The sequence below is a fragment of the Pipistrellus kuhlii genome, unplaced genomic scaffold (assembly GCF_014108245.1).
Source record: "Pipistrellus kuhlii isolate mPipKuh1 unplaced genomic scaffold, mPipKuh1.p scaffold_m20_p_16, whole genome shotgun sequence".
In the NCBI taxonomy this organism is placed as follows: Eukaryota; Metazoa; Chordata; class Mammalia; order Chiroptera; family Vespertilionidae; genus Pipistrellus; species Pipistrellus kuhlii.
In genome coordinates, this window is record NW_023425471.1 from 14,628,271 (window position 1) to 14,655,292 (window position 27,022).

General features: G+C 44.4%; 2 protein-coding genes across 2 annotated transcripts; both read left to right on the forward strand.

The window, feature by feature from the left end:
- The first annotated feature begins 5,687 nt into the window (after positions 1-5,687).
- On the forward strand, positions 5,688-7,523 carry LOC118720185 (melanoma-associated antigen B4). Its single transcript, XM_036440100.1, has 2 exons — positions 5,688-5,948; positions 6,828-7,523. Exons 1-2 carry the CDS (start codon positions 5,688-5,690, stop codon positions 7,521-7,523), a joined length of 957 nt encoding a protein of 318 aa, XP_036295993.1.
- A 15,534-nt stretch (positions 7,524-23,057) lies between these two features.
- LOC118720186 (melanoma-associated antigen B2-like) lies at positions 23,058-24,053 on the forward strand. The gene has a single exon (XM_036440101.1). It carries the CDS (start codon positions 23,058-23,060, stop codon positions 24,051-24,053), a length of 996 nt encoding a protein of 331 aa, XP_036295994.1.
- Positions 24,054-27,022: the final 2,969 nt, after the last annotated feature.

Consider the following 27,022-nt stretch of genomic DNA (forward strand, 5'->3'; position numbering starts at 1 on the left):
CTTTGTTAGAGTATGCATCATATTTGCCAATTTCTGCTGTATTAAAATATACAAACAATCCCAGTAAGGTGGGTGGCATCATTGGGATTCAAATGAATCATAGTAATGAATGCCATGTTGCAATCTCAGTATAGGCCAGGCACTGTGCCAGGCAGTTAACACATATTAACCACATTCCACTAGTGCAACAAGAGCTCATCAAATAAACCCATTTCACAGATGCAGAGCCTGAAGCTCACAACATTTAGAAATGTGCCCACATACCTTAATTGCAGGCTCCTGGCCCAGGTCGGGGGCATATGGAAGGCAACCAATCAATGTGTCTCCTTCACATTGGTGTATATCTCTGCCTCTCCCTCTCCCTTCCACTTTCTCTAAAAATCAATAGAAAAAATATCCTCCGGTGAGGATAAAAACTAAAGCCAGAAATGTGCCCAAACTCACACAGCTATTAAGGGACAAGGTTGAAACTCGACCCCTGGACTGAATTAGTTTAGAGCTCACACTATTCCAATCATCCCAGCGTGAAGCCCACCTTGTGCTTCTGAATTCAATTTTCTTTTTTCTTTTTAATAATGTATCTCAGGTAATAAAAATAAGAATCTATGGTCATACTACTGAGTTGGACTACATTCTCAGAATTTGAATACCAAACTAAATGAGAGGCCTGAATAGAAAGCTAATAGTTGGTGACAGCATGATCATGTACATATGCGATGTTAGATAACCTGAAAAGATCAAAATCTCATAAAATTATCATAGACTTCCCCTTCCCGGTAGAATATCAGAACGGACTTTATATAAGGATCTAAATCTGACTGATTGAAGAGAAGGAAAATATCAGCATATTTTTGCCTGCCTGTCCTGAGACTCCTGACTTGGGCTTCACCTGCCCCATCTCACATCATTCCTAAAGCAGGGACCAAGATTTGCAGATGGGAAACTGTTCAGTGTTTGCAGGGATGTGGCATTTTCCAGGAAGCCTTTATCCCAGGAGGCAGGAGCCAAGAGGAGGGCCCCAATGCTAGAGGGCAGGATAGACAAATAGCCCAGAATATTGGGGATCACACACAGACATTCCTCCCCCTCCCCCCTATGCATGAAAGGGGCCACACAGGGCTGTCAAGCTGAGCATGCCCAGCATTATTCTTTAGGACTTTCGAGTACTTAAGAGCCTTGGTGTAAGAAAGACAAGCTCAGGTCAGCAGATAGATAGGTAGGCAGGTAGATAGAGAGATAGATAGGTAGGTAGGTAGGTAGGTAGATAGATAGATAGATAGATAGATAGATAGATAGATAGATATAAAGGTGAGAACCCTGAATGAGGAATGAAGAAAAAAAACAAACAAAACAGTGGGGGCCCTGGCCAGTTTGGCTCAGTGGATAGAGCGTCGGCCTTCAGACTAAAGGGTCCCAGGTTCGATTCTGGCCAAGGGCACATGCCCCGGTTGTGGGCTCGATTTCTCCCCATCAGTGGGGGGACATGCAGGAGGCAGCTAATCAGTGATTCTCTCATTATTGATGTTTCTATCTCTCTATCTCTCTCCCTCTCTGAAATCAATAAAAACATATATAAAAAACAGTGGCTCAGGCCATCAACCCTTAGAGGACTGGAAAAGTCCCTGCAAGATGTGGAACTTTGGAGATCCCCAAAAGGTGAGTACCTTGATTTGATGAGAGCAGCCTCGGGGTAGCAAAGTCCCAAGAATGGTCATGTGTCAAGGTGTGGACTCTGAATAAGAATTAGAGAACCACCCATGCCAAACAGAGTAATCCCACAAATTCCCCCAATGCTATTGGCCTTGGGATGCTCAGGGGAGAGTTCTGGCAGAACCCTTTTAACCTTCCTGAAGTGATCTAAGAATGGAGAAAGTCCCAGCTATGAAGAGAGAGAAATCCTAGGCCTTCACAATAGCTTTGATAAAGACCCTAATTGTTATGGTGAAACCTCCACTAGGAGAGGAAGTCAAATAGAGCCCCATTCTATTCTTAGCCACAGGGAACTGTAGAAGACATATCACTATTGTTACCAGTCAGACCTCAGGGAGTGAAGGTCCTCACTTTGATGGATGCAGTCCCAGTTCTGTAGAAAAAGTGGTAATTACCTTAATTGAAGCTATGATGAGACCCCTGAGCGATGAACATAAAAACGCTCCCTAAACCTGGGGCCTCACAGGAAACTTGTTTTGCTGTCAATCTTATGTGCAAGAGAAGTAGGACTATATGTGTGTCCCATAGCAAATGTCCCCTCCAGGAACTCACAAACATGAGACTCTGTTTAAACAAGAACAGACCTGGGTCACTAAAGGAGGAAACCCAGGTTAGGAACATGAGTGAAGACCCAGGGAGCAAAATTCTTACACAGTAGGGTCCAGCAGTGACCCATCCCCCACTGCAGGCCTGTGAGGCTCAGGCCCCCCTTCAGAGGCAGGGCGTCCTCACTGCCTGCCTCCCTGGGTCTCAGGAAGGGAGGATTTTGTGGGGGCCAGGCCCACCCACTTCACTAGAGGGAAGAGTCTAAGCTCTGCAGACACAAAAGTGGAAAGGCAGAGTGAGGACTTGGGGCCCAGGGACCCTAATCCCTCAGGCTCCTGGCATCAGGCGCGCCCTGGACAGCCCTGACCACGGAAAGGCCCCACTGACTTCCCCTGGGGCTTCGAGGACATTCCAGCAGGTGCGCGGGTGTGGCGGCTGCCTCAGGACTTCGCGGGACTGGCTTCGAGTGAAGGTGAGGGCCTACGTGCTAACCACACAAGCCACGTACCCCCAAAACGAGCGTGGACCCCAATCCCTTCCCTGCAGTGAGCCCTGAGACTGAATGCGGCCTGGAGGTATTGGAGGCGGCGGGGGGGGGGGGGGGGGGGGGGGCGCTGGGAGGCCTTGCTGGGAGTAGGCTGATAATGGGCCCCAAAGAGATTCAAGATGGAGGCCGGGGGTTCAGAGCAGCCCTCTCTCCGGGAAATAAATGACTTATGAAATAAATAACTTACCCAATGGGGGGCAGCAGGTCCTGCTCTCAGCTCCAGGCAGCGCCCCGCCAAGGAAATAAAGAGCGCCCGCCTCGCCTCCTGCGGTCACCCCGCCAAACTATCATGGCGGCCGGAACAGAGCTGGCGGGCCTCGGTGCCCTTGTTCTGCAGGTGGCGTCTCACAAGTGCCAGGCCTCGGTTTGTTGGAGGAGGGAACAGAGAGGGGACCGGTCTCTGTTAGGAATCCGGGTTGTCACACTGAGGGAGGCTGTGGGAGGCACCCCTGAGGGGCTAGGGCCTGTCGCCATGTTGATTTGCACTAGCTCACTTCCGGGCCACCTCAGCGGGGTGATTGGTCAGGTCAAAGGTCAGGTGACCAGAAATCCCGATTTTGGCGGGACAGTCCCGATTTTTAACAATTTGTCCCGAGTCCCTCAGCGTTTTAAAAAAGTCCCGATTTTTGGAAGAAATGCAAGACAAGCTAGGGAATGGCGGGAAAACGGGAAGGGAATATATGGTTTTAGGCGGCCATGTGGCTATTTAGCCAGGATATGAGTTTTATGTTATTTTTGTTTATTATTTTATATTAATTTCATAATGTTGAACTTTAATAATAACAAATAATTGTTGAGAACTGATTATTGAGAACTGCTTATCAAAGTTTGCATTGGTAATCAGTTGTTAGAATTCGACCACCATTCTTTGGAGTTACTGAACAATGGCATTTTTGGGGATTGGCAATGAGGAAAACATTTTGTAACTGTCTCTCAGACTAAACACATCGTAGAAACACATCGTACTGCGTGCTAGTAAGCTAGCAAACAGGTGATGTCATTACAAATCAGCTATTCAGATAATTTAGGTAAGTTATTTATTTCATAAATACATAAATTTTCTTGAATTTAGCAGACAGTACTCATATTGTTTATATTTTATAGTGGCGGCAAAAAGTCTAGCACTGGCCTTGAAAGTGACACTTACGACTTTCGTTAAGGCAAATTCAGAGGAAAACTTACACAGGTTAGTATTGTTATTATTTAGAAAGAAATATAGGATTAAAATTTAAATAATTTTTAAAATATAGTTACTTCATAACAATCAAATTAATTTTATTTATAAACTAACAATAAAATATGTCATGTAATTATGTACCTACTTACTGTGTTTTTAAGCAGTGTATATAATTTATAATATAATTTTAGATTATTTTTTTAGATTTTTAACATAATGAAAAGAGGATACAAATTCAAGGATGATCTAAGAAGTGAATTTCCCTTTATTAAAAAAAAAACAAAAGCAATTACATGGTACAATGTGATAAATGTAATGGTGAATTTTCTATTTCGCATGGCGGGAAGAATGATATTTTAAAGCACTTGGCGACACAGAAACATAAAAGATATTTAAATACTGCTGCATCTTCCTCCAAAATACAGGAATTTTTTCAGAAAACAACTTATGGGGACAAAGAAGAGAAATTAGCATTAGCAGAAGGACTTATGTCTTTTCATGCTAGTAACATATAGACCAAATTTTTAATGAAGAACACCACCACCCCCGTCAATGGTGTCCCGCTTTACCAATGTTAAAATCTGGTCACCTTAGTCAAAGGGGGCAGCCAGGTCAGCAGAGGGAGGATTTCGTGTTCTACCAGGTTTCAGGGACAGAGCACTGAGGGCTGTGGGGATGTGCCCCCTTGTACCAGTGGGGCCACGAGGAATCCTCCCTGCCTTAGCCACTGTGCCCCCTGGTTAGATGGTCGGCCTGCACCAAAGTATCCTGGAGTCATAGGTCATGGGCGGGTACCTAGGTGGAAGGTGGATCCCTTGCCAGGTTTGGTTCATGTAGGTGGCAATCAATTGTTGTGTTGCTCCCAAATCAATATTTCTCTCTCTCTCCCTCCCTCCCTCCCTCCCTCCCTCTACCCTTTCTTCTTTCCTTCCACTCTCTCAAACAAAAAAATACAGATAACTCTCCTCCAGTGAAACAAGAATACTGTCTATTTTCAGTCCTGGCGCACCTCAAAGATAAATGTCAGGCAGGAGTGCCCATGAGCCCTCACTCACGGTTAACAGGGATGTTAGTGCCTTGATCTGAGGGGAGTGGTCCCAGAAATTGTGGCCTCAGCATGAGTCCATTTGAGACCTCAGAATTGGGTCCTGTGTAGCTTGACTGACAACTGGGGATCCAAATGAACTCATGACATAAAGGACCCCAATAAATTCTAAGCACTGGGTATCCCCTGATGGGGTGGTGAACTAAAGCTTCTCTCTAATTCTTTTTCCTGGGTCCCAGGGAGCATTTTCGGTGGCAACATCAGAGTAGCAGATGGTATATTGTCTAGGCTAGGCCCTTCCCATTGTTGGTACAGTAATACTGAAGATAAAGAGAGAAGATCCCACATGCCAGAATCAGAGTGGGTGGGGGGATACACTGGAATCACCTACTGTTATAGAGTAAATTCAAGGCAAGGCTAATAATACATAGCATGGGATCAACTCTAAAATTTGTCTGGTTTCTCATTGGGATTTTTAAGGGCCAGACCAACCAGGAAAACAGGAGATTTTGCGGATGCTAGAGTAGTGCCCATAAGGAAGCCTGCAGAGACACTTCCTGAAAGGCAAGGTGAAATCTTCCAGTTAAAGGTGCTCAAGTTACCTTATTCTCCACCCACTAGGTGCCCAAATCACCTGTCTGCTGTCCTCAACAACAGCCATCATGCCTCGTGGTCATAAGAGTAAGCTCCGCGCTCGAGAGAAACGCCGCCAAAACCGAGCTGAGAAACAAGGTGATATGAGTGCTCAGGCCCCTGCAGGAGAGGAAGGAGAGGCTGCTTGCTCCTCCTCTTCCGTTTTGGGGGATGGTCCCTCAACCTCCACTGGTGCTGGCATTCTCCAGGCGCCTCAGGATGCCCCAGCCACCACCAGTGCTGCTGCAGGTGCTTCGGGTGAAATATCTGATGTAAAAGCCAAAGGCCAGGTTCAGAAAAGTAAAAAAGCCGCCCAGGCCTCGACCTCCACTGGTGATGGCCCTCTCCAGGCGCCTCAGGAGACCCCAGTCACCAGCAGTGCCACTGCAGGTGGTTCAGGTGAAATATCTGATGAAAAAGTCGAAGGCCAGGTTCAGAAAAATAAAAAAGCCTCTGAAGTCTCAATGTCCTCTGGTGATGGCACCGTCCAGGCACCTCAGGATGCTCTAGCTGTCACCAGCAGTGCCACTGCAGGTGGTTCAGGTGAAATATCTGATACAAAAGTCGAAGGCCAGGTTCAGAAAAATAAAAAAGCCTCTGAAGTCTCAATGTCCTCTGGTGATGGCACCGTCCAGGCACCTCAGGATGCTCTAGCTGTCACCAGCAGTGCCACTGCAGGTGGTTCAGGTGAAATATCTAATGCAAAAGTCAAACGCAAGGTTCAGAAAAGTAAAAAAGCCTCCCAGGTCTCAACCTCCATTGGTGATGGCACTGTCCAGGCGCCTCAGGATGCCCCAGCCACCACCAGTGCCACTGCAGGTGCTTCAGGTGAAATATCTGATTCCAAAGTCTCAACCTCCAGAAAAGTAAAAAATGCCAAAGGCCAGGTTCAGAAAAGTAAAAAAGCCTCCCAGGTCTCAACCTCCACTGGTGCTGGTATTCCCCAGGCACCTCAGGATGCCCCAGCCACCACCAGTGCCACTGCAGGTGCTTCAGGTGAAATATCTCCTGTAAAAGCCAGAGGCCAGGTTCAGAAAAGTAAAAAAGCCACCCAGGTCTCAATATCCACTGGTGCTGGCATTCTCCAGGCACCTCAGGATGCCCCAGCCGCCACCAGTGCTGCTGCAGGTGCTTCAGGTGAAGGACCTGCTGTAAAAGCCAGAGGCCAGGTTCAGAAAAGTAAAAAAGTCTCCCAGGTCTCAACCTCCACTGAGAGCTCTGGCCAACGTCTACTAAGTAAGAAGGCAACTATGTTAGTAGAATACCTGCTTTATCAATATAAAAGAAATGAGCCCATTAGAAAGAGAGACATGCTGAAGATCATCCACAAGTGGTTCTGGAAGGACTTTCCTGAGATCCTCAGGAAAGCCTCTGAGCGAATGGATATGTTCTTCGGCCTGGAATTGAAAGAAGTTGATCCCAAAGCTAATACCTACACCCTTGTTGTCAATCAAGATCCGAGTCTGAGCAGCGGCTTCAGATATCCTACCAAAGGGCTTCTGATGCCTGTCCTGGGTTTTATCTTATTGAATGGCAACCGTGTCTCTGAAGAGAACACCTGGGTATTCCTGAATACTTTGGGTATCTTTGCTGATAAGAGTCACTTATTATTTGGGGAGCCCAGAAAGCTTATCACCCAAGATTTGGTGCAGGAGGAATACCTGGTGTACCAGCCGATGCCCAACAGTGATCCTCCACGCTATGAGTTCCTGTGGGGTCCAAGAGCCCATGCTGAGACCAGCAAGATGAAAGTCCTAGAGTTTTGGGCTGAGCTCAATGATACCGTGCCCACGACCTTCCAAGTGCATTATGAAGAAGCTTTGAAAGATGCAGAGGAGAGATCCAGAGATGAAGATTCACCCTAGGCTGCCACTCATCCCAAGGCCACATCTAGCGGCTACCCTCAACCTAAGTGACACTGAGATGGATTCTTCACTTTTGGGCTGTAAAGGCCTGTTAAGCAGTTTCCACAAGTATATGCAAAATATCTTGATATATTTGTGTGTTTTTCTTGCTTTTTCAAGTGATGTTCTTTTAGAATGTTTCTTTAAAATTCAGGATATAAGTTTATGAATGAAATGGATCTCACATTTATTGCTGTTCATCAAGTTAGGGGTAAAAGTTTTGTTTTTAAAATAGAAATTGGAAATCATTCAATCACTTTTGTGCTCTAGAATAAGATAACATAGATTTAGGGTAGGAATATATTTTGGGATGTGAAAGAACTTCACACTAAAGTAGCTTGGAATAGCAGATCGATAGCTAGCTAGCCAAATAGATGATAGATAGATAGATAGATAGATAGATAGATAGATAATAGATAGATAAAATAAAAATTGACGATTTCTGTTTTAATATTTTTCCACTTAACAGTTGAAATACAATGTTATAGTAGTTTCATGTTTGCAACAGAGTGATTAGACATTTATATTAATTAAAAGTGTCTCCCTAGGTGGTTTGTCTCAGTGGTTAGAGCATTGACCTTCAGATTGAAGAATCGAGGATTTGATTCTGGTCAAGGGCCTGTACATAGGTTGCAGGTTCAATTTCTGGCCCCCATCAGGGCATCAGCTAGAGGCAAGGGGTCAGTCTCTCTCCCTCTCTCACCCTCTCCCTCTCTCACCCTCTCCCTCCCTCCCTCTATCTCTGCCCCCCCTTAAAAAAATTCCACTCCCTCTAAAAAATTCCACTCTAAAAAATTCAATGGAAAAAATATGCTCGGGTGAGGATTAACAAAATAAAATGTTCTCACCATAAGTCTACACATCTGAACCATACGTAGATATTAAAAAGGTTACGGCCTTTATTACCTATCCAGTATCCAGCATTATCTGTTACAGCCAAGACATGAAAGCAAACCATCCATCTTATCAATTTTCATTTGGTAAATTTGTAGGATATATACCAAGATTCCTGATGTTATTCAAGAATGTTTGAGAATATAAGTAATGAATTTATATGCAGATATGTATAACTTGTGAACACAGACAATGGAGTTGTGAGGGCCTGGGGATAGGGGACGGGAGCAGGATAGAAGTTAATGGAAGGAAAAGGAAGACCTGTGTAATAATTTCAACAATAAAGGTTTAAAAAAAAACTTTTCAGTGTGTTTATTCATTTACTTCATAACAAACTACCACAAGTTGAACAGCTTCAAACAATAGACACTTAGTATCTATCTCAAAGTTCTGTAGGTAGTAGCTGAGTTCCTGGGGCAGAAATCTCACAAAGCTGCAGACAATGTATCAGGTAGCTGTATTCTCACATGGAGCTCAGGAGCTCCTTCCAATGCCATGCAGAATGCAAATAACATAATGCATTTCCAGAAATTGAAAGACTGAGGTGCCCATCTTCTTGCTAGCTGTTAGTTAGGGGCCATTCTCAAGTTGCCATTAATTCCTTGGTATGCTATGTGGCACCTTCCATCTTCAAAGCCAGCAAAGGAGAACCTCACTCTCACTCTTTGAATTTCTCTCAGCAGGAGAAGTCCATCCCACGTAAGGATTCACCTGATGAGGCTTGACCCATGGGGGATAATCCCTTTATTTTCAGAACAAATTATTTAGGACCTGAATTACATTTGCAAAATCCCTCATAGCAGCACCTAGATGAGTAGTTGATTAATTGACTGGTGGAAAATGTGTATACACGCGGAGTCAGGAATCTGGTAAGCCAACTTGGAATTCTGCCAACCAGTGTCCCTATATGTGTAATTAAATGTTTTACCCTTTAAAGGTACACAATAGGATAACTATTGTTATAGATCAGGCTAACTCGGGCCAAATAAGGTTTAAGTTTCTGTGGGCCCCAAAAAAACAAAAGCTTCAATTTTCATAGAAATGTACGTTTATTTTGGAAGAGACATGCTGAGTACAAAGGGGTGAAAGAAATGAGTTATTAACAAAATAATAGAACATTTTAATAAAAATATTTTTTCACAAATAGTAACTTACCAGTCACTGAATAACTGCACAAATTAATAAGCATAACACAAATAAACCCATTTTTCTTGTTCTCCAAAAATGAAACACTTCCTGTTGCACACACCAAACAAGTCAGAACAAGACTAATGATGTGGACATTTGGCTGCTAAAATATTCGCTGCTGGTATTAGTGGAGAGAAATGGTGCGTTTGCACTTAAAGTGTGTAAGGGAAATGAATGCAACAGGATTCTAGTAATCAGTCATTAGTGAACGTTTTAGTTCATTACTAATAACAGTGTTTAACAGAATATTGTAAAAATTAAGTTAAATTTTTTATTAAAACTGTCCTTACATACCATTATATTGGCTGGGCCACAATAATATTTTCTGTGGGCCGAATGCAGTCTGTGGGCCATGAGTCTGACATTCTTATTATAGATAATTATCTCAAAATAATCTGGGGCTGAAGTGGATATAGGTGACACAAGATTGGCCATGTATTGATATGGCTGAAGCTCAGAAATGAGTACCTGAAGCATCTATTGCCTTATTCTCTAATCTTTTGCAAAACATATCAATTTTGTCACACAAGTCATTGCAGAGCATGAAAAATGCAACAAAACTTCCAAAAGATTTTTTATGAACCCAATATAACTTCATTAAATAGATCAGGTAAAAGTAGTTCAAAATTGTTACTTTATTATTATATTACTTGAGAATATTATTTAGTTGCAATATTTCTTAAGAATATGAGTACATTCTCAAAACATTACAGAATTTGACAATATATAACAAAACTAAATATGTATTTACCTGTGACCTAGTAATTCCACTTTTTAAGACACACCCACAGTGATAGAACAATACAGAAATACTAATCAATATATTGATTGAATAAACAAGGGATATCTACAATAATAAAAACATAATATGCTAATTAGACCGGGTGTCCTTGCAGGCCACCTTCCAGATGAAGCCAGGATTGCTAGGGAAGCCTGGATCCCAGGTGCCAGAGGGAAACCAGTGGAGGCAGCCCAGGGAAGGAAGGCCTACACTTGCACAAATTTCATGCATCGGGCCTCTAATGTAGCTATAAGAAGGAATGAGTATGACCTTTGTACATGGATAGAGGGTGTTTTCCTATAAGTATATATGATGTGCAGGGGGATTGGCTAAGGTCTATGATACCATGCTCAGTGCCTTCCCATTTCATCAAGAGGCTTTACGAGATAAGAGAGGGCCTGAGGCAGAGCTGTAGCAGGGCTCCCTTATTGCTGCTATTGCCAATTTGCATTCCAGGGCATGTCCTGAAACTCCTCTAATCCCTAGTGAGCTCTGAGGCAGAGTCTTAACTTGCTGCTTAAAAAAAGCAGCCAACCAGTTATTGCTAATTGGCTGCTTTCTTTAAGTACCAAGTGAAGACTCTGCCTGAGATCTCAGAAGGAACTTCTACCATTTGCAACAGCATGAATGGAACTGGAGAGCATTATGCTAAGTGAAATAAGCTGTTCAGAGAAAGATAAATATCACATGATATCACTCATTTATGGAATATATTGAACAACAAATGAACAAAAACAGATCTAGAGACAAGGAAGCATCGATCAGATGCTCAAACCTCAGAGCAAAGGTAGGGGAGGGGTGGAGGAAGGGAACATATCAACCAAAGGACTTGTATGAATTCATATAAATCTAACCAATGGACACAGACACCAGGGGGGTGAGGGCATATACTGGAGTGGGGTAGGGGAAATAAAAAGAAAACAGCCAACCCTTTAACTAGTGAAGAGCCAAGGGGGGGATCCTGAGAACACGGTACATAATATGTTTGTGTGCCTGAACGACATGGGGAAATTGGACATTTAACCTTTTCCTTTTTCTATTTTAAAGGTTGTTCCTTTCATGTAGACTTGTATTTAGCTCCAGAACCTAAGTGCATGAATGACATGGATCACACAATTACTAGAGTTTGTCAGGTAGGAAAATTGGGAATTTTGGTGTTATGGAACAAATTGAAAATCCTTGGGTTATTTCTTGTCATTTGGAACAAAATAGAATAACATTGGAATATGGATTTTTATGTAAAAGGAAATTACCCCAGAGAAAAGCTGGTGTAATCATGAGATGTGAAAAATAATGGAAAATGTAGCTAATTGTTGGTTTGTTTTATTCCTTTTAGTATCTTTGTAAAATTGCAGTATAAGTATCTGGATTTTCTTAGTTTCTTCAAGAATGGAGGAGAAATTAAATCCTAGTAGGTTTGGCTTCCTATATATTGGGTCTTTCCATGTCAAGTATTAACGTCTGCTCTTTGAAAGGCTCTTGGCTAGTACTGGGGATGCTAAGAAAAATAGACCCTACCTGCACTGCCCATAGAATTTTAGAGTCTAAGAGAAGCTTTCTTATAATGTAGGTGGTGAGATACTCAAACTATATAGAGCAGTAAAACTAGGGAGTCAGAAGTGGGGTAAGATGAAGAGTCTAGTGTAGAATCTGTGAGGCAAGGCAGTTAGAGACTTGGGGAAAGTGAAAGTTGTTAGGTGGGAGGGAAGTTTAAGTTCACAGCATGGTGGGCAAGTCGAGGTTGTGATAATGGTGGGCAGGGGCCACACCCTCAGACTGTGATTCTCAGAGCTGAGAAACTTGCACTTAGAATTGGAGATTACTTTGCAGTTACTTTGGAATTATGAGTGAACAAGAGAGCATCTATCTCCAACTCGGGCAGCATGGGGATGCACTTCGTGCTCCTGTCCCATAGCAGGTGTGCAAAGTGCACAGAATGGGTGTTTGATGAACATCATCTTCAGGGCATTTCTGAGGAAAAAAACATGATAATCTATGACTGGAAACTTGGCATCCATTGGGCTGAACCTTTTTTGCTGTGGATTAGGGAGTCAGAGCCCATTCTATTAAAATGACATTAAAAATATTTAGGTGTAGATTTGCAGTGATGGTGTAATGAATGAAAATAGGGGAGGTTTTCATTAATGGTCAGCTAGGACAGAAGAAAGTGTTAGTCTTTGAACCAAATTCTAGAAAACTTTTATTCAGCTGGGAAAATATACACACCCTTTAAATATAATTTAATGGGGGGAAATGTAAGAGTTTCTTTTTTAAGGAACATTTTGGACAGATTTTTGGTTACGTGTCTTAGAGTGACATATTCTCTGATTACACACACACACACACCCTATATGATAAAGAGATAATATGCAAATTGACCATCATTCCAACACACAAGATGGCCACTCCTATGTGGACACAAGATGGCCACCACAAGATGACCAGCAAGGGAGGGAAGTTGTGGGCAATCAGGCCAGCAGGGGAGGGCAATTAGGGGTGACCAGCCTGGCAAGAGAGGGAAGGTAAGGGTGACCGGGCCAGCAGGGGAGGGCAGTTGGGAGCGACAAGGTCTGCATTGGAAGGCAGTTGGGGAGGACCAGGCCTGCAGAGGAAGGTAGTTGGGAGTGCCAAGGCCTGCAGTAGAGGGCAGTTAGGTGTGACCAGGCATGCATGGGAGGGCTGTTGGGGCAACCAGCCCTTAAGGGGAAGGCAATTAAGGGTGACCAGGCCAGCAGTGGAGGGCACTTAGGGGCGATCGAGCCAGCAGTGGAGCAGTTAGGTGTCGATCAGGCTAGCAGGTAAGTGGTTAGGGGGTGATCAGGCTGGCAGACAGAAGCAGTCAGGGCCAATTAGGCAGGTAGGCAGTGGAGCGGTTGGGAGCCAGCAGAAACCCACAGTCCTAAGCTGACTACAGCTCCTACCTGCCACTCCCGCTCATCCCGGCCCCACTGTACCTGCTGCAGGCTCGTGCCCAATCAGTTCCTATCCAGTGAGGCTTGCACTGTAAACTGGCTCTTTGACATCCCCTGAGAGGTCCTGGATTGCAAGGAGGTGCAGGCCAGGCTGAGGGAAAACACCGGTTTATGATTGGGCCAGGGAGGGACCATGGGAGGGCTCCAGGGGCTTGTCTGGCCCATCTCAGTCACCATCAGTTGGACCCCAGCAGCAAGATAACCTACTGGTTGGAGCATCTGCCCCCTGGTATAGTATGCTTTGATTGGTTATACTGTCATTTGGTCTATTTGCATATTACCCTTTTATGACATAGGAGATATATATATATATATATATATATATATATATATATATATATATATATATATCAGAGAGAAAGGGAGAAATAAAAACTTCAATGATGATAGAGTACCATTGATTGTCTGCCTCCTGGATGCCCCACACTGAGAATTGAGCCTACAACCTCAGCATATGCCCTGACGGGAATCAAATCATGACTTCCATGTTCATAGGTCAATGTTCACTGAGCCACGCTGATTGACAAAAATAGATATAATTTTAGAAAATATTTTATTGATTTTTTACAAAGAGGAAGAGAGAGGAATAGTTAGTTAGAAACATCGATGAGAGAGAATCATTGATCAGCTGCCTCCTGCACAACCCCCACTGGGGATGTGCCCGCAACCAAGGTACATGCCCTTGACAGGAATCGAACTTGGGACCCTTCAGTCCGCAGGCCGACGATCTATCCACTGAGCCAAACCGGTTTCGGCGAGAAAAATATATTTCATTTAATGCATTAAGGTGAGTGGTATTTTCTGGTGATGAAATCATCCTAATCAGAAACATAACAAACATTGTGAAAAATCTCAATGCATTTCAGGCACTGTGCCAGGCACTATACACATAATTCACCCCAATCCACCAGCCCTACAAGACAGGGCTTAGCAAAGCCCCTTCATAAATGCAGAACCTGAGGCTCACAAAGTTTGCTAATGTACCTGAGCTGAGTTCACACAGCTAATAAGTGACCACTAGTCTGGATTTGTCCAAAGCTCAAATGGGTGCACTCCTTGCAGCTGACCGTGAGTCAGTTAATTCACTTTTGTCTACTATTCCAAAATGTATCTCAAGTGATAAAAAGAAGAATGCTAGGACCAAAAGAGATGATTGGGTGACATAACAAAAATAAAAATAAAAATCACAAATAAATGAGACTTGAGTAAAAGTGATAAGAGATCACAGTGAGTGACAATATGATCACTGACATATGTGAAACAAGATGCCCTCAAAAGAAAAGTCAGGATTCACAAAAATCTGGCTCTATCCCTCTGCATAAAGAGTGAATCCTCTGCAATTTCCCTAAATCTGGCTGGTGAAGAGAGAAAGAACATGTCAGCTTTCTTTCCTCTGACAACATTTTCCTAATCTTACATATCTCATGAAATGGGATCCATTTTCTGCAAGATTTGAAACTGGGAGATATTTTTCCATCCCGTCACTTCCAGTCTGTGTGAATCTCATTGTTATGAGGTGGGTCTCTTGTAGACAGCACATATATGGGTCATTATTTTTTTTATCCATTCAATCACCCCAGGTTTTTTGATTGGAGTATTCAGTCCATAAACATTTAAAGGCATTATTGAAAGGTACTTGTTTATAGCCATTTTTATATTTTGTGCCTGTGTTCCTTATTAATTTTTTATTTCTTCTCGGATGCCCACTCTCACCACTGCTATTTGACAAAGTACTGGAAATACTGCTTATTGGGATCATATAAGAAGAAGAAATAAAATGCATCCAAATTGGAAAAGAAATAAAACTCTCCTTGTTTGCAGATGACATGATACTCTACATAGAATACCCTAAAGACTCCATTAAAAAACTACTACCGGGACCGGTTTGGCTCAGTGGATAGAGCGTCGGCCTGCGGACTGAAAGGTCTCGGGTTCTATTCCAGTCAAAGTCATGTACCGTGGTTGTGGGCACATTCCCAGTGGGGGGTGTGCAAGAGGCAGCTGATCGATGATTCTCTCTCATTGATGTTTCTAACTCTCTATCCCTCTCTCTTCCTCTCTGTGAAAAATCAATAAAATATATATTTTTTAAAAACACACTACTATCGTGTTTCCCCGAAAATAAGACATCCTCCGAAAATAAGACCTAGCGCATGGAAAGATAATACATCCCCTGAAAATAAGACCTAGCGCAACTTTGGGAGAAAAAAATAATATAAGACACTGCCTTATTTTCGGGGAAACAGGGTAGTCTTAATAAATGAATTCGGCAATGTAGCAGGATACAAAATTAATGCCAAGAAATCTATGGCATTTCTATACACCAATAATGAACTTACAGAGAGACTTAAAAACAATCCCATTTATCAATGCACCAAATAAAATTAAGATACTATGAATAAACTTAACTAAGGAGGTAAAAGATCTATATGCAGGAAACTATAGGACACTGAAAAAAAGAGATAGAGGAAGACATAAACAGATGGAAGAATATACTGTGTTCATGGATTTGTAGAATCAATATGATCAAAATGTCCACACTAACCAAAGCAATCTATAGATTCAATGTACTCCCCATTGAAATACCAATGGCATATTCCACAGACCTAGAATGAACATTCCAAAAACTCATCTGAAATAAATAAATAAGTAAAAAGACTCCATATAGCTGCAGCAATCCTGAGAAAGAAGAACAAAGTAGGAGGGATCTCAATATCCTACATCAAGCTATATTACAAAGCCACTGTTCTCAAAACAGCCTGGTACTGGCACAAGAAAAGACACATAGATAGACCAGTGGAACAGAACAGAGAATCCAGAGATCCACACAAACAAGTATGCTCAACTAATATTCAACAATAGAGGAAAAGCATACAGTGGAGACAAGAGAGTCTATTCAATAAATGGTTTTGGGGAAACTGGACAGATACTTGCAAAAATATGAAACTAGACCACCAACTTGCACCATAAAGATAAACTCAAAATGGATAAAGGACTTAAATATAAAATAGGAAACCATAAAAATACTAAAGGAATCCACAGGCAGTAAAATCTCAGACATATGCCAAAACAATTTTTTCACTGATACTACTCTTAGGGCAATGGAAACTAAAGATAAAATAAACAAATGGGACTACATCAAAATAAAAAACTTCTGCACAGCAAAAGAAACCATCAACAAAACAAGAAAACCAACTGCATGGGAGGACATATTTGCCAACGTTATTACCGATAAGGGATTAATCTCCAACATACAGGGAACTCATACAAGGTAACAAAAGGAAGATAACCCAATTAAAAAATGGGCAATGAACCTAAATAGATACTTTTTGAAAGGAGACAGAAGGAAGGCCAAGAGAGATATGAAAAGATGATAAAAGTCACTAATCATCCAAGAGATGCAAATGAAAACTAGAGTGAGGTACCACTTCTCATCTGTCAGAAACAAATCAAGGAAAGACAATTGCTGGAGAAGATATTGAGAAAAAGGAACCCTCATGCACTGCTAGTAGGAGTGCAAACTGTTGCAGCCACTGTGATAAACAGTATGGCGTTTTCTCAAACAATTAAAAATTGAACTGCCATTTGACCCAGTAATCCCACTTTTATGACTATATTCCAAAGAACTAGAAACAAAAATCAGAAAGGATATATGCTCCTCTATGTTCATAGCAGCACAACTTACAATAGTTAATATTTGGAAATAGCCTAAGTGCCCATCAAAAGATGAGTAGATTACAAAACGGTGGTATATCTACACCATGGAATACTATGCAGTGGAAAGAAAAAAAAAGAGGAATTCTTACCATTTGCAACAGCATGGATGGAACTGGAGAGCATTATGCTATGCTGAATGAGCCAGTCAGAAAAATACCACATTATCTCACTCATTTATGGATAATAAAGAACATTATAAACGGATGAACAAAAATAGATACAGAGGCAGAGAAGCATTAAACAGACTGTCAAGCAACAGCAGGAAGGCTGGGGAGGGTTGGGGGTGTGGGGAGGTTAGAGATCAAAGGAAGGACTTGTATGCATGCATATAAGCTTAACCAATGGACACAGGATACTGGGAGGGGGTGAAGACATCTGAGTGCGGGGGGGGGGGGGGACGGGTGTAGAGGAGGCTGGGGGAAGGTCAATTGGGGAAAAAAGGAGACGTATGCACTACTATATTTTTTTTAATATTTTATTAATTTTCCACAGAGAGGAAGGGAGATGGATACAGAGCTAGAAACATCGATGAGAGAGAAACATCCACCAGCTGCCTACTAAACACCCCCTACCGGGGATGTGCCCGCAACCAATGTACATGCCCTTAACTGGAATCGAACCTGGGACCTTTCAGTCCACTCTATCCACTGAGCCAAACCGGTTTCAGCTGCAGTACTATTTGTAATGCTTTAAACTATAATTTAAAAAGTTAATTCTTTGCAAATTTCCTAAGTCTGGCTGGTGAGGAGAGAAAGAATGTGTCAGCTTTCTTTCCTCTGACAACAGTTTTCTAATCTTACATCACTCACGAAATGGGATCCATTTTCTGCAAAATGCGAAACAGGGAAATTGCTCAAGCGTTTGCAGGGAGGTGGCATTTCCCAGGAAGCCTTTAATCAAGTGACAGAAGCCACGACGAGGACTCCATGAAAGAGGGCAGAGAAATGCACGCCAAAGTAGAGGGGCCAAGCAAAAACCTAAGCAGGGTGGCCTCCGTGCAGTGGAGGAGCCCGAGGCTGGTAGATATGGAGAAGGCTGTAATGAGGAGGAGAAGGTTTCAGCGGGGACAGTCAGGTCCTAGAGGGAGGCGTCCCTGTGAGCTCTTCCTGGAGGCCTGGAAGGGAGGGCCATGATCCCATGGCTAAGCCCTGACTCCAATGTGGAATTCTCAGAGAGGGATTGTGATGTAAGATGAGCGATGTCAGGAGAGCAGAGGGCGGAGTTACCGGACTGGTCAGCTCTCACAGTGAGGGCCCCGATGGGGACTAAGGGCAGCCCGCACTGCGCAAGGAGGTCTCACGTATCTCTTCTGCCGACCTCCCTGCAGAGCGCCTGGCAGCCATGTCAAGCTGATCAGAGGCTGGGAGGCCTCAGGGACCTCAGGGCCTCTGACTAACAGGGGCGGTTTCTGTTTCGCAGAGGAAGGGACTGTGTCTTTAAGAAGAATGCAACTATGGAAGGTGCTGAGTGTAATGAGGGCACCCCCAAAATAGAAGGGGCTGGAGGGTCCGGCACTCTGCTTAGCCCTGGGAGACGCAGAAGACCAGGAATCTATGCATTCTGCTTGTGTGGTCTCAGGGAGGGATCCAAGGCCAGGCGTGCAGAGGCAGGAGGCTTGCACACCACAAACAGCCTCGAGGCCAGGGCCCACAGTGCTAAGGGAGAGCATGTCTCTCACAAATGGAGGCTCGGTAGCTCCGCCCCATTCCGGCCCATGAGGCTCAGGCCCCGCTTCAGAGGCAGGGTGTCCTCACTGCCTGCCTTCCTGCGTCTCGGGAAGGGAGGACTTTGTGGGGGCCAGGCCCACCCACTTCACTAGAGGGAGGAATCCAAGCTCTGCAAACACAAAAGTGGGGAGGCTGAGAGAGGACTGAAGACCCAGAGACCCTAAGCCCTCAGGCTCCCTGCATCAGGCGTGCCCTGGACAGCCCTGCCCCAGAAAGGCCCCACCGACTTCCCCTGGGGCTTCGAGGCCATTTCAGCAGGTGCGCGGGTGTGGCGGCTGCCTGAGGACTTCCCAGGACTGGCTTCGAGTGAAGGTGAGGGCCTACGTGCTAACCACACAAGCCACGTACCCACAAAACGAGCGTGGACCCCCAATCCCTTCCCTGCAGTGAGCCCTGAGACCGAATGCGGCCTGGAGGCATTGGAGGCGGCAGGGGTGTGGGGAGGCATTGCTGGGAGTAGGCCGATCCTGGGCCCCAAAGGGATTCAAGATGGAGGCCGGGGGTTCAGAGCAGCCCTCTCTCCGGGAAAGGGCCCCGGGGGGCAGCAGGCCCTGCTCTCAGCTCCAGGCAGCGCCCCGCCAAGGAAATAAAGAGCGCCCGCGCCTCGCCTCCTGCACTCACCCCGCCAAGCTATCATGGCGGCCGGAGCAGAGCTGGCGGGCCGCGGTACCCTTGTTCTGCAGGTGGCGTCTCAGACAGGCCAGGCCTTGGTTTGTTGGAGGAGGGAAGAGAGAGGGACCAGTCTCTGCCAGGATTCAGGGGTGTCACACGGAGGGAGGCTGTGGGAGGCACCCCTGGGGGGCTAGGGCCTGTCACCATGTTGGTTTGCACTCACTTCCTCCCGGGCCCCATCAGCGAGGTGAATGGTCAGCTCAAAGAGGCAGCTGCATGTCAGAGGAGGGAGGATTTCGTGTTCTGCCAGGTTTCAGGGAAAGGCCACTGAGGGCTGTGGGAATGCCCCCCCCCCCCTGTACCAGTGGGGCCACCAGGAATCCTCCCTGCCTTAGCCAGTGTGTCCCCTGGTTAGATGGTCGGCCTGCACCAAAGTGTCCTGGAGTTGGCATAGGTCACAGGCAGGTACCTAGATGGAAGGTGGATCCCTTGGCAGGTTTGGTTCATGCAAGAGGCAACCAGGCAACCATTCGCTATGTTATTCTCATGCCAATGCCTCCACCCTCCCAACCCCCCTCCCCCGTCCCCACTCTCGCTTGTTCGCGCTCGCGGGAGCTCTCCTTCTCTCCCTCCTTCCACTCTAAAAAATCAATGGAAAAACTATCTCCCAATGAAGATTTACAAAACAAACAAACAAAAAAGAGTCCGAGTCCTCTCTATTTTCAGCTCTAGCACACCTCGAGGATAGATGTCAGGCAGGAGTGTCATCAGTCCTCACTCAGGGTTAAGCAGGCAAGTGAGAGCCTTGATCAGAGGGGAGCTGCTCCAGGCAGGCAGAGCAGAAATGCTGACCTCAGCGTGCGTCCAATTTCCACCTCATGGCAATCCAGTGACTTATATAAGTTTTTATTTTAGGCATTAAAGACTTTGGTGTTAAGAATTATCATCCACTAATATCATTTCTGAAATGTTTCAGAATCAACAAATTGCTTTTAAAGTCATCTGAATTTCTTTTAATCCACATTGCTAAAAACCAATAAAACTTCGTTGTGCGGGGGGAGTAAAAAAATGAACCATGTATCCTAGAACCTCAAACTGTTTTTCCACAGCCCCCACCCTCGGGAGACCGCTTTCTGTCAGACAAGGTGATCTTCATTTCCTCTTACTGAGACTCATAAACGTTGGCTGTTACCTTGAGGAGGTCTCTCCTTATAATCCAATGGAGGAACCTGAGAGGCCTTTCAAGAACCACATCCCGCCGAGACTGGTTTGGATAGAGCGTTGGCCTGCAGACTGAAAGGTCCCTGGTTCGATTCCGGTCAAGGGCATGTACCTTGGTTGCGGGCACATCCCCATTAGGGGGTGTGCAAGAGGCAGCTGATTGATGTCTCTCGCTCATTGATGTTTCTAACTCTCTGTCTCTCTCTCTTCCTCTCTGTAAAAAAACAATAAAATATATTTTTTTAAAAACACATCCCCAGGCCCCTCAGGGAAGGACTGTCATTATGCTAAGGTGACCAGACATCCCGCTTTTGGCGGGACAGTCCCAATTTTTAACAATCTGTCCTGTGTCCCGTGGTGTTTTTAAAAAGTCCCCAAACTCCGCGGGACATGGGAAAAATTGTTAAAAATCCGGACTGTCCTGCCTAAACCGGGACATCTGGTCACCTTACATTATGCATCCCCCTTCACTTATCGTTTTAAATGTGTATGTATGTATTGATTTCAGTGAAGAAGAGGGAGAGAGAGAGAAACATCAAGGATCAAGGATGTGAGAGAATCACTGAGCGGCTGCCTCCTGCATGCCCCACACTGGAGATTAAGCCCACTTTCCAGGCCTGTGCCCTGACTGGGATTCGAACAGCATCCTCCTGGTTCCTAGGTCGATGTTTAACCACTGGGCCACCCTGGGTGGGCCCCGGCCCCGCCCCCCCTTCACTTCTTTACATCAGGTCTCAGAAAGGTATGATCCTTAATCTGAAGGTCCAGCCACAAGTCAGCCGAAGGGAAGTGGTGTGAAGCCTTACAAGGAGCTTGACTGACAGCTGAGAATCCAAATGAACTCAGGACACAAAGGACCCCACGAAGCTCTCAGCTCTGGATGTCCCCTGATATGGAGGTGCACTGAGGCTCCCCTCCAGTTCCTTTTCTCCTGAATCCCGGGGAGCATTGAGGTGTCCACATCAGAGTAGCAGAGGGGAGGGCGCCCGGGCTCTGCTCAGAGTTGACATGATAACACCGAAGATGAACTGAGAGGACCCCACTTCCCAGAAGAAAGGAAGCCACGCTTAAATTACCTATTGTCACCTTAGTAAAGGCAAGGAAAGTTTGGGAGGATGTAGCTTGAGACTCACTTTAAAGCAGTGGTTCCCAACATGGGGCATATGCCCACAGGGGGGCAATTTGATTTGTAAGGGGAGCAATTGGAGAATAAGCTATTAACAGTGGATTTTTTTGCATTATTGTTTTAGGGGCCTCATATACAGTAATTAAATATATATTGTGACATCTTTATGCATTTCAGTTCTCTATTATATGTTTTGAAACTTTATTTGCTATTTTTTCACATCTTTTCATATTATTATTATTATTATTATTGTTGTTGTTATTTTAACAATTTCTTAGTGATTTACTCCGCGGTACTTCAACTGTCCTTTCGTTCTTTTATTTTTCCTCTTTCATGGATGTCATGTTCTTTAGATTTTGTGTAGGCCAAGTTAATGGCCTTTGAGGCTTCTTCTACATGAATAGGAGCTCACTTTTTAAATAGTAAGAAATAAATGTCACGGGAATGGGGCATCAGTATTTTAGAGATGCTTGGCGGGGGCGGGGGGGGGAGCATCGCTAAAATAAGGTTGGGAACCACTGATCTAAAGGTTCTGTGATTCCACTGTGAGATTCTTTTTAAAATATATGTCTTTATTGTTGAAAGTGTTACTGATGTCGTGCTTTATTTCCCCTGTTGACCCTCTCCACCCTGCTCCCACCCACCCCAAGGCCTTCACCTCAGTATTGTCTGTGTCTTATGAGTTCCTTAGTTAATTGCTCCCCACCCTCACAGCCTGCATCCTTCCCTCTGAGCTTCCTCAATGTGTTACATGCTTACATGTGTCTAGATCTATTTTATTCATCAGTTTATTTTTTTTTTCATTAGATTCTACATATAAGTGAGATCATGTGATACTTGTCTTTCTCTAACTGACTTATTTAACTTGGCATAATACTCTCCAGGTCCTTCCATGCTGTCCCAGTGGGTAATGCATGCTTCTTTCTTACTGCTGCATGGCATTCTATTGTGTAAATATACCAAAGCTTTGTTATCCACGTACTGTACCTACTGATGGGCGCTCGGGTCATTTTCAGAACTTAGCTATTATAAGTAGCTATGAACATAGGGATGCATATATTCCTTCTAATTGGTGTTTCAGAATTTAGAACAGGAGCCTTGTGGGATCCTACAATAATACCCGTCAGGCTTCAAAAAAGCCCAGGGGGAATCAACCTGTTGAAGGTGCTCACATAAACTCTTTCTCCATCCCTCAGGTGCCCAAAGCAGCTGTCCATTCACCAACGCTACTGTCCGCTGAACTGAACAACAGCCATCATGCCTCGTGGTCATAAGAGCAAGCGCCATGCCCGGGGGAAACACCGCCAAAACAGAGCTGAGAACCAAGGTGATAGAAGTGCTCAGGCCCCTTCAGGAGAGGAAGGAGATGCTTTCTCTTTCTCTTCCATTTTTGGGGATGGTCCCCCAACCTCCTCTGTTGCTGGCATTCTCCGGGCCACCACCAGTGCCGCTGCAGGTGCTTCAGGTGAAGGACCTGCTGTAAAAGCCAGAGGCCAGGTTCAGAAAAGTAAAAAAGCCTCCCAGGCCTCAGCCTCCACTGAGAGCTCTGGCCCAGATCTTCTAACCCGGAAGGCAAATCTGTTAGTTCATTACATGCTGTGTCAACATAAAAAGAAGGAGCCCATTAAAAAGGGAGACATGCTGAAGATCATCCACAAGTGGTTCAGGAAGGACTTCCCTGAGATTCTCGGGAGAGCCTCTGAGCGTATGGATCGGTTCTTCGGCCTGGAATTGAAAGAAGTGAAGCCCAACGGTAACTACTACACCCTTGTCGACAGTGAAGATGCGAGTCTGAGCAGCGGCTTCAGATTTCCCACCAAAGGGATTCTGATGCCTGTCCTGGGTTTTATCTTGCTGAATGACAACTGTGCCTCTGAGGAAGAGATCTGGGAATTCCTGAGTATGATGAGTGTCCACGATGGAAAGACTCACTTCATTTTTGGGGAGCCCAGGAAGCTTCTCACCCAAGATTTAGTTCGAGAAAAATACCTCGTGTACCAGCCGGTGCCCGACACTGATCCTCCATGCTATGAGTTCCTGTGGGGTCCACGAGCCCATGCTGAGACCAGCAAGATGAAAATCCTCGAGTTTTTCTCCCTGCTCAATAATAATATCCGCACTACCTTGGCATCTCATTTTGAAAGAGCTTGGAAAGAAGAAGAAGAGAGAGTCCAAGCCAGAGCCCAAGCTGCATCCAGGGCTGCCACTCCTCCCGAGGCCAGTGGAGGCCCCGGGGCCACATCCGGCCACTAACTTCACCTGCGTGAACTCGAGGTGGAGTCTTGCCAGCTTTTTAGCTGGAAAGGCCTGCTAAGCAGTTTTCTAATGTGCAAAATATCTCATTGGCTTATGTTTTGTGGCTTTCCTCTGTTTGCATTTTCAAATGTTATTCTTTTAGGCTGAATGTTTATTTAGAACCAGAATATGAGTCTGTAAGTGTATGTATGACATGTATCGCACACTTATTGCTGATCATTAGGTTAGGAGGAAGAATTTTGTTTTTGGATTATAAATTGGAAATCCTTCTATCACTTTTGTGATCCAGAACAGGATAGCATGGCTTTAGAATAGGAATATCTTTTAAAATGTGAAAGAACTTTAAAATAGTGGGGAACAGTAGATAGATAATGATAGGTAAGTAGGTAGGTAGGGAGGGAGGTGGGGAACACTTGATAGATAATGATAGGTAGGTAGGTAGGGAGGGAGGTGGGGAACAGTAGATAGATAATGATAGGTAGGTAGGTAGGTAGATAATAGGTAGATAATAGAATAAAATGTGTCTGCTTCTGTTTTAAAATATTTTAAATTACAGTTAGCATACAATATTACATTAGTTTCAGGTGTACAACATAGTGTTTGGACATTTATATAACATACTATGTACACATCTCCAGAAGTCTAGTACTCATCTGAACCATATATAGTTACTACCTTGTTCTTGACTACATTACTTATGCTGTACCCAGCATTTCCTGTCACAGCCAAGACATGGAAATATAGGTGAATGGATAAAAAAGATGTGGGACATATATAAACTGGTCACTTCTTGCTTGCCTTACCACATTTAGTCTTTCGTTTTGTAGATTTTAAAAACACATATGTACTTGCTTATGTTTTTTTTTTAAAGGTTTGAGAATATAAACCTTAGTGCATCAGACCTCTGGTTTCATGGCTTTTATTTGACCTGATACGATCATTAATTGATCATCAGCTCCTTGGAATTCTTCATGGTTGCAGTAGGAATGTTTAGGCAAAGAAGGCCCTGCCCCTGCCCGTACAATTATAGATTGTAGGAGAAGCTATAGTTACCAAAGAGGGTGAGATACTCTCCATTTCATAAGGAACAAATGGAAAGGAAAGGGGGGGTGGACATAGCATAGTGTGTAGTTTTCATTGATAAACAAAATTTAGTCCCATTGGAGAGGCAGTGTGCCATCCAGGACTGCATCCAGTCGCTTCTCTCAACCTGAGTGAGGTCTGAAGTGGATTCTTCACATTGTGGTTGGAAATGTCTGTTGACCAGCATTCCTGATGAACATAAATACCTTGTTAACATATTTTTGGGCTAATTTTCAATTAGTGGTGTTTCAACAGAAAATTTATTTAGATTCAGAATATAAGTGTATGAATGGCATGGATCACACAAAGTTATGTGCCAGGTTTAAGAAGGGGAGTTTTGTTTCTAGAAATAAATGTACACATTGAAAATATTCAGATCACTTTTATGATCCTGAACACAACCACATGGCATTAGAAGGAGGATATCCTGTTAATGGGAAAAGAAAGAGCCATGCTAAAATAGATGGTATCGCAACATAGAGAGGGAGAAAAAAGTAAAAAGTGTTCAATTATGGGTTTGCCTTACTCCATGCTGACTTTTTTGTCCTAAATTTAAAAGTTATGTATCTGGATGTTCTTAGATTATTCAAGAATAGGTGAGTTTAGGGGAATGGAAATTTTTGTGGCCAAAGTGAAGACAGAATAGAGATACCTCAAAAAATAACATGATCATATTATCCAGCAATCCCACTACTGGCTATTTATCTAAAGAAAATGAAGCCACTAGCATAAGGTGACCAGACGTTCCGCTTTTGGCGGGACAGTCCCGATTTTTAACAATTTGTCCTGCATCCCACGGCGTTTTAAAATCTTGATTTTTGGAAATATTCTTTTAAATCTTTTGGACTTTTAAATGCCATGGGACACGGGACAAATTCTTAAAAATCGGGGTGTCTGGTCACCTTACACTAGCATGAAAAAATAACTGTGTCCCCATGTTCACTGTAACATTATTTACAGTAGTGAGGACATGGGGGAAAAAAACCTTCATATTCTTGAATTAATGAGTTGAAAGTGAAAATGGAACACACACACACACTGATATATCATTCAGCCATAAAATAGAAAGACATCCTGCCATTTGTAACAGCATGTGAAGAACCATATGCCATGTTAAGTGAAACGAGTCATCGTTTTCAAGCGGCGTTTTTTTAAAGAAAGTTTGTAACCCCAGGCACAGATGTCAGACTGATTAGAACCTGGGAAGTCTCAGGGAGGTCAGGGCCTCCATCTAATGTGAGTGATGTCCATTTTGCAGAGAGAGGGACTGGGTCTTAAGAATCAAATGTGAAGACGTGAGGATCCTGAGTTTTACGAGCAGAGTTGAGGGAGCCACGTAGAGTCCGGGACTAATTTTAGTCCTGGGAAACCCAGAAGCCCTACCACTGAAGAGCCCACACATCACACCCCTGTGGTCTCAGGGAGGGATCCAAGGCCAGATGTGCAGAGACAGGAGGCTTGCACATCACAAACAGCCCCAAAGCTAGGACACTCGGTACTAAGAGAGAGCAAGTCTATCATGAATGGAGGCTCACGCAGCCCTGCCCCCTTCCAGCCCATGAGGCCCAGGCACACACTCCCCCCCCTTCAGAGGCAGGGCGTCCTCACTGCCTGCCTCCATGGGTCTCGGGGGAAGGAGACTTTGTGGGGGTCAGGACCATTCGCTTCAATAGAAGGATGAGTCCAAGCTCTGCAAACACAAAAGTGGGGAGGCTGAGTGAGGACTGGGGGCCCAGGGACCCTAAGCACTCCAGCTCCCAGCATCAGGCGCGCCCTGGACAGCCCTGCCCCAGAAAGGCCCCATCGACTTCCCCTGGAGCTTCGAGACCGTTCCAGCAGGTGCGCGGGTGTGGCGGCTGCCTGAGGACTTCCCAGGACTGGCT

What these genes read in the sequence shown, in the direction of transcription:
- LOC118720185 (XM_036440100.1), top strand. Translation starts at nt 5,688, where the DNA reads ATGCCTCGTGGTCATAAGAGTAAGCTCCGCGCTCGAGAGAAACGCCGC. An exon ending in ATGTAAAAGCCAAAGGCCAG is followed by an intron (nt 5,949 to 6,827) that starts GTTCAGAAAAGT and finishes GCCAGAGGCCAG; the next exon opens with GTTCAGAAAAGTAAAAAAGT.
- LOC118720186 (XM_036440101.1), top strand. Translation starts at nt 23,058, where the DNA reads ATGCCTCGTGGTCATAAGAGCAAGCGCCATGCCCGGGGGAAACACCGC.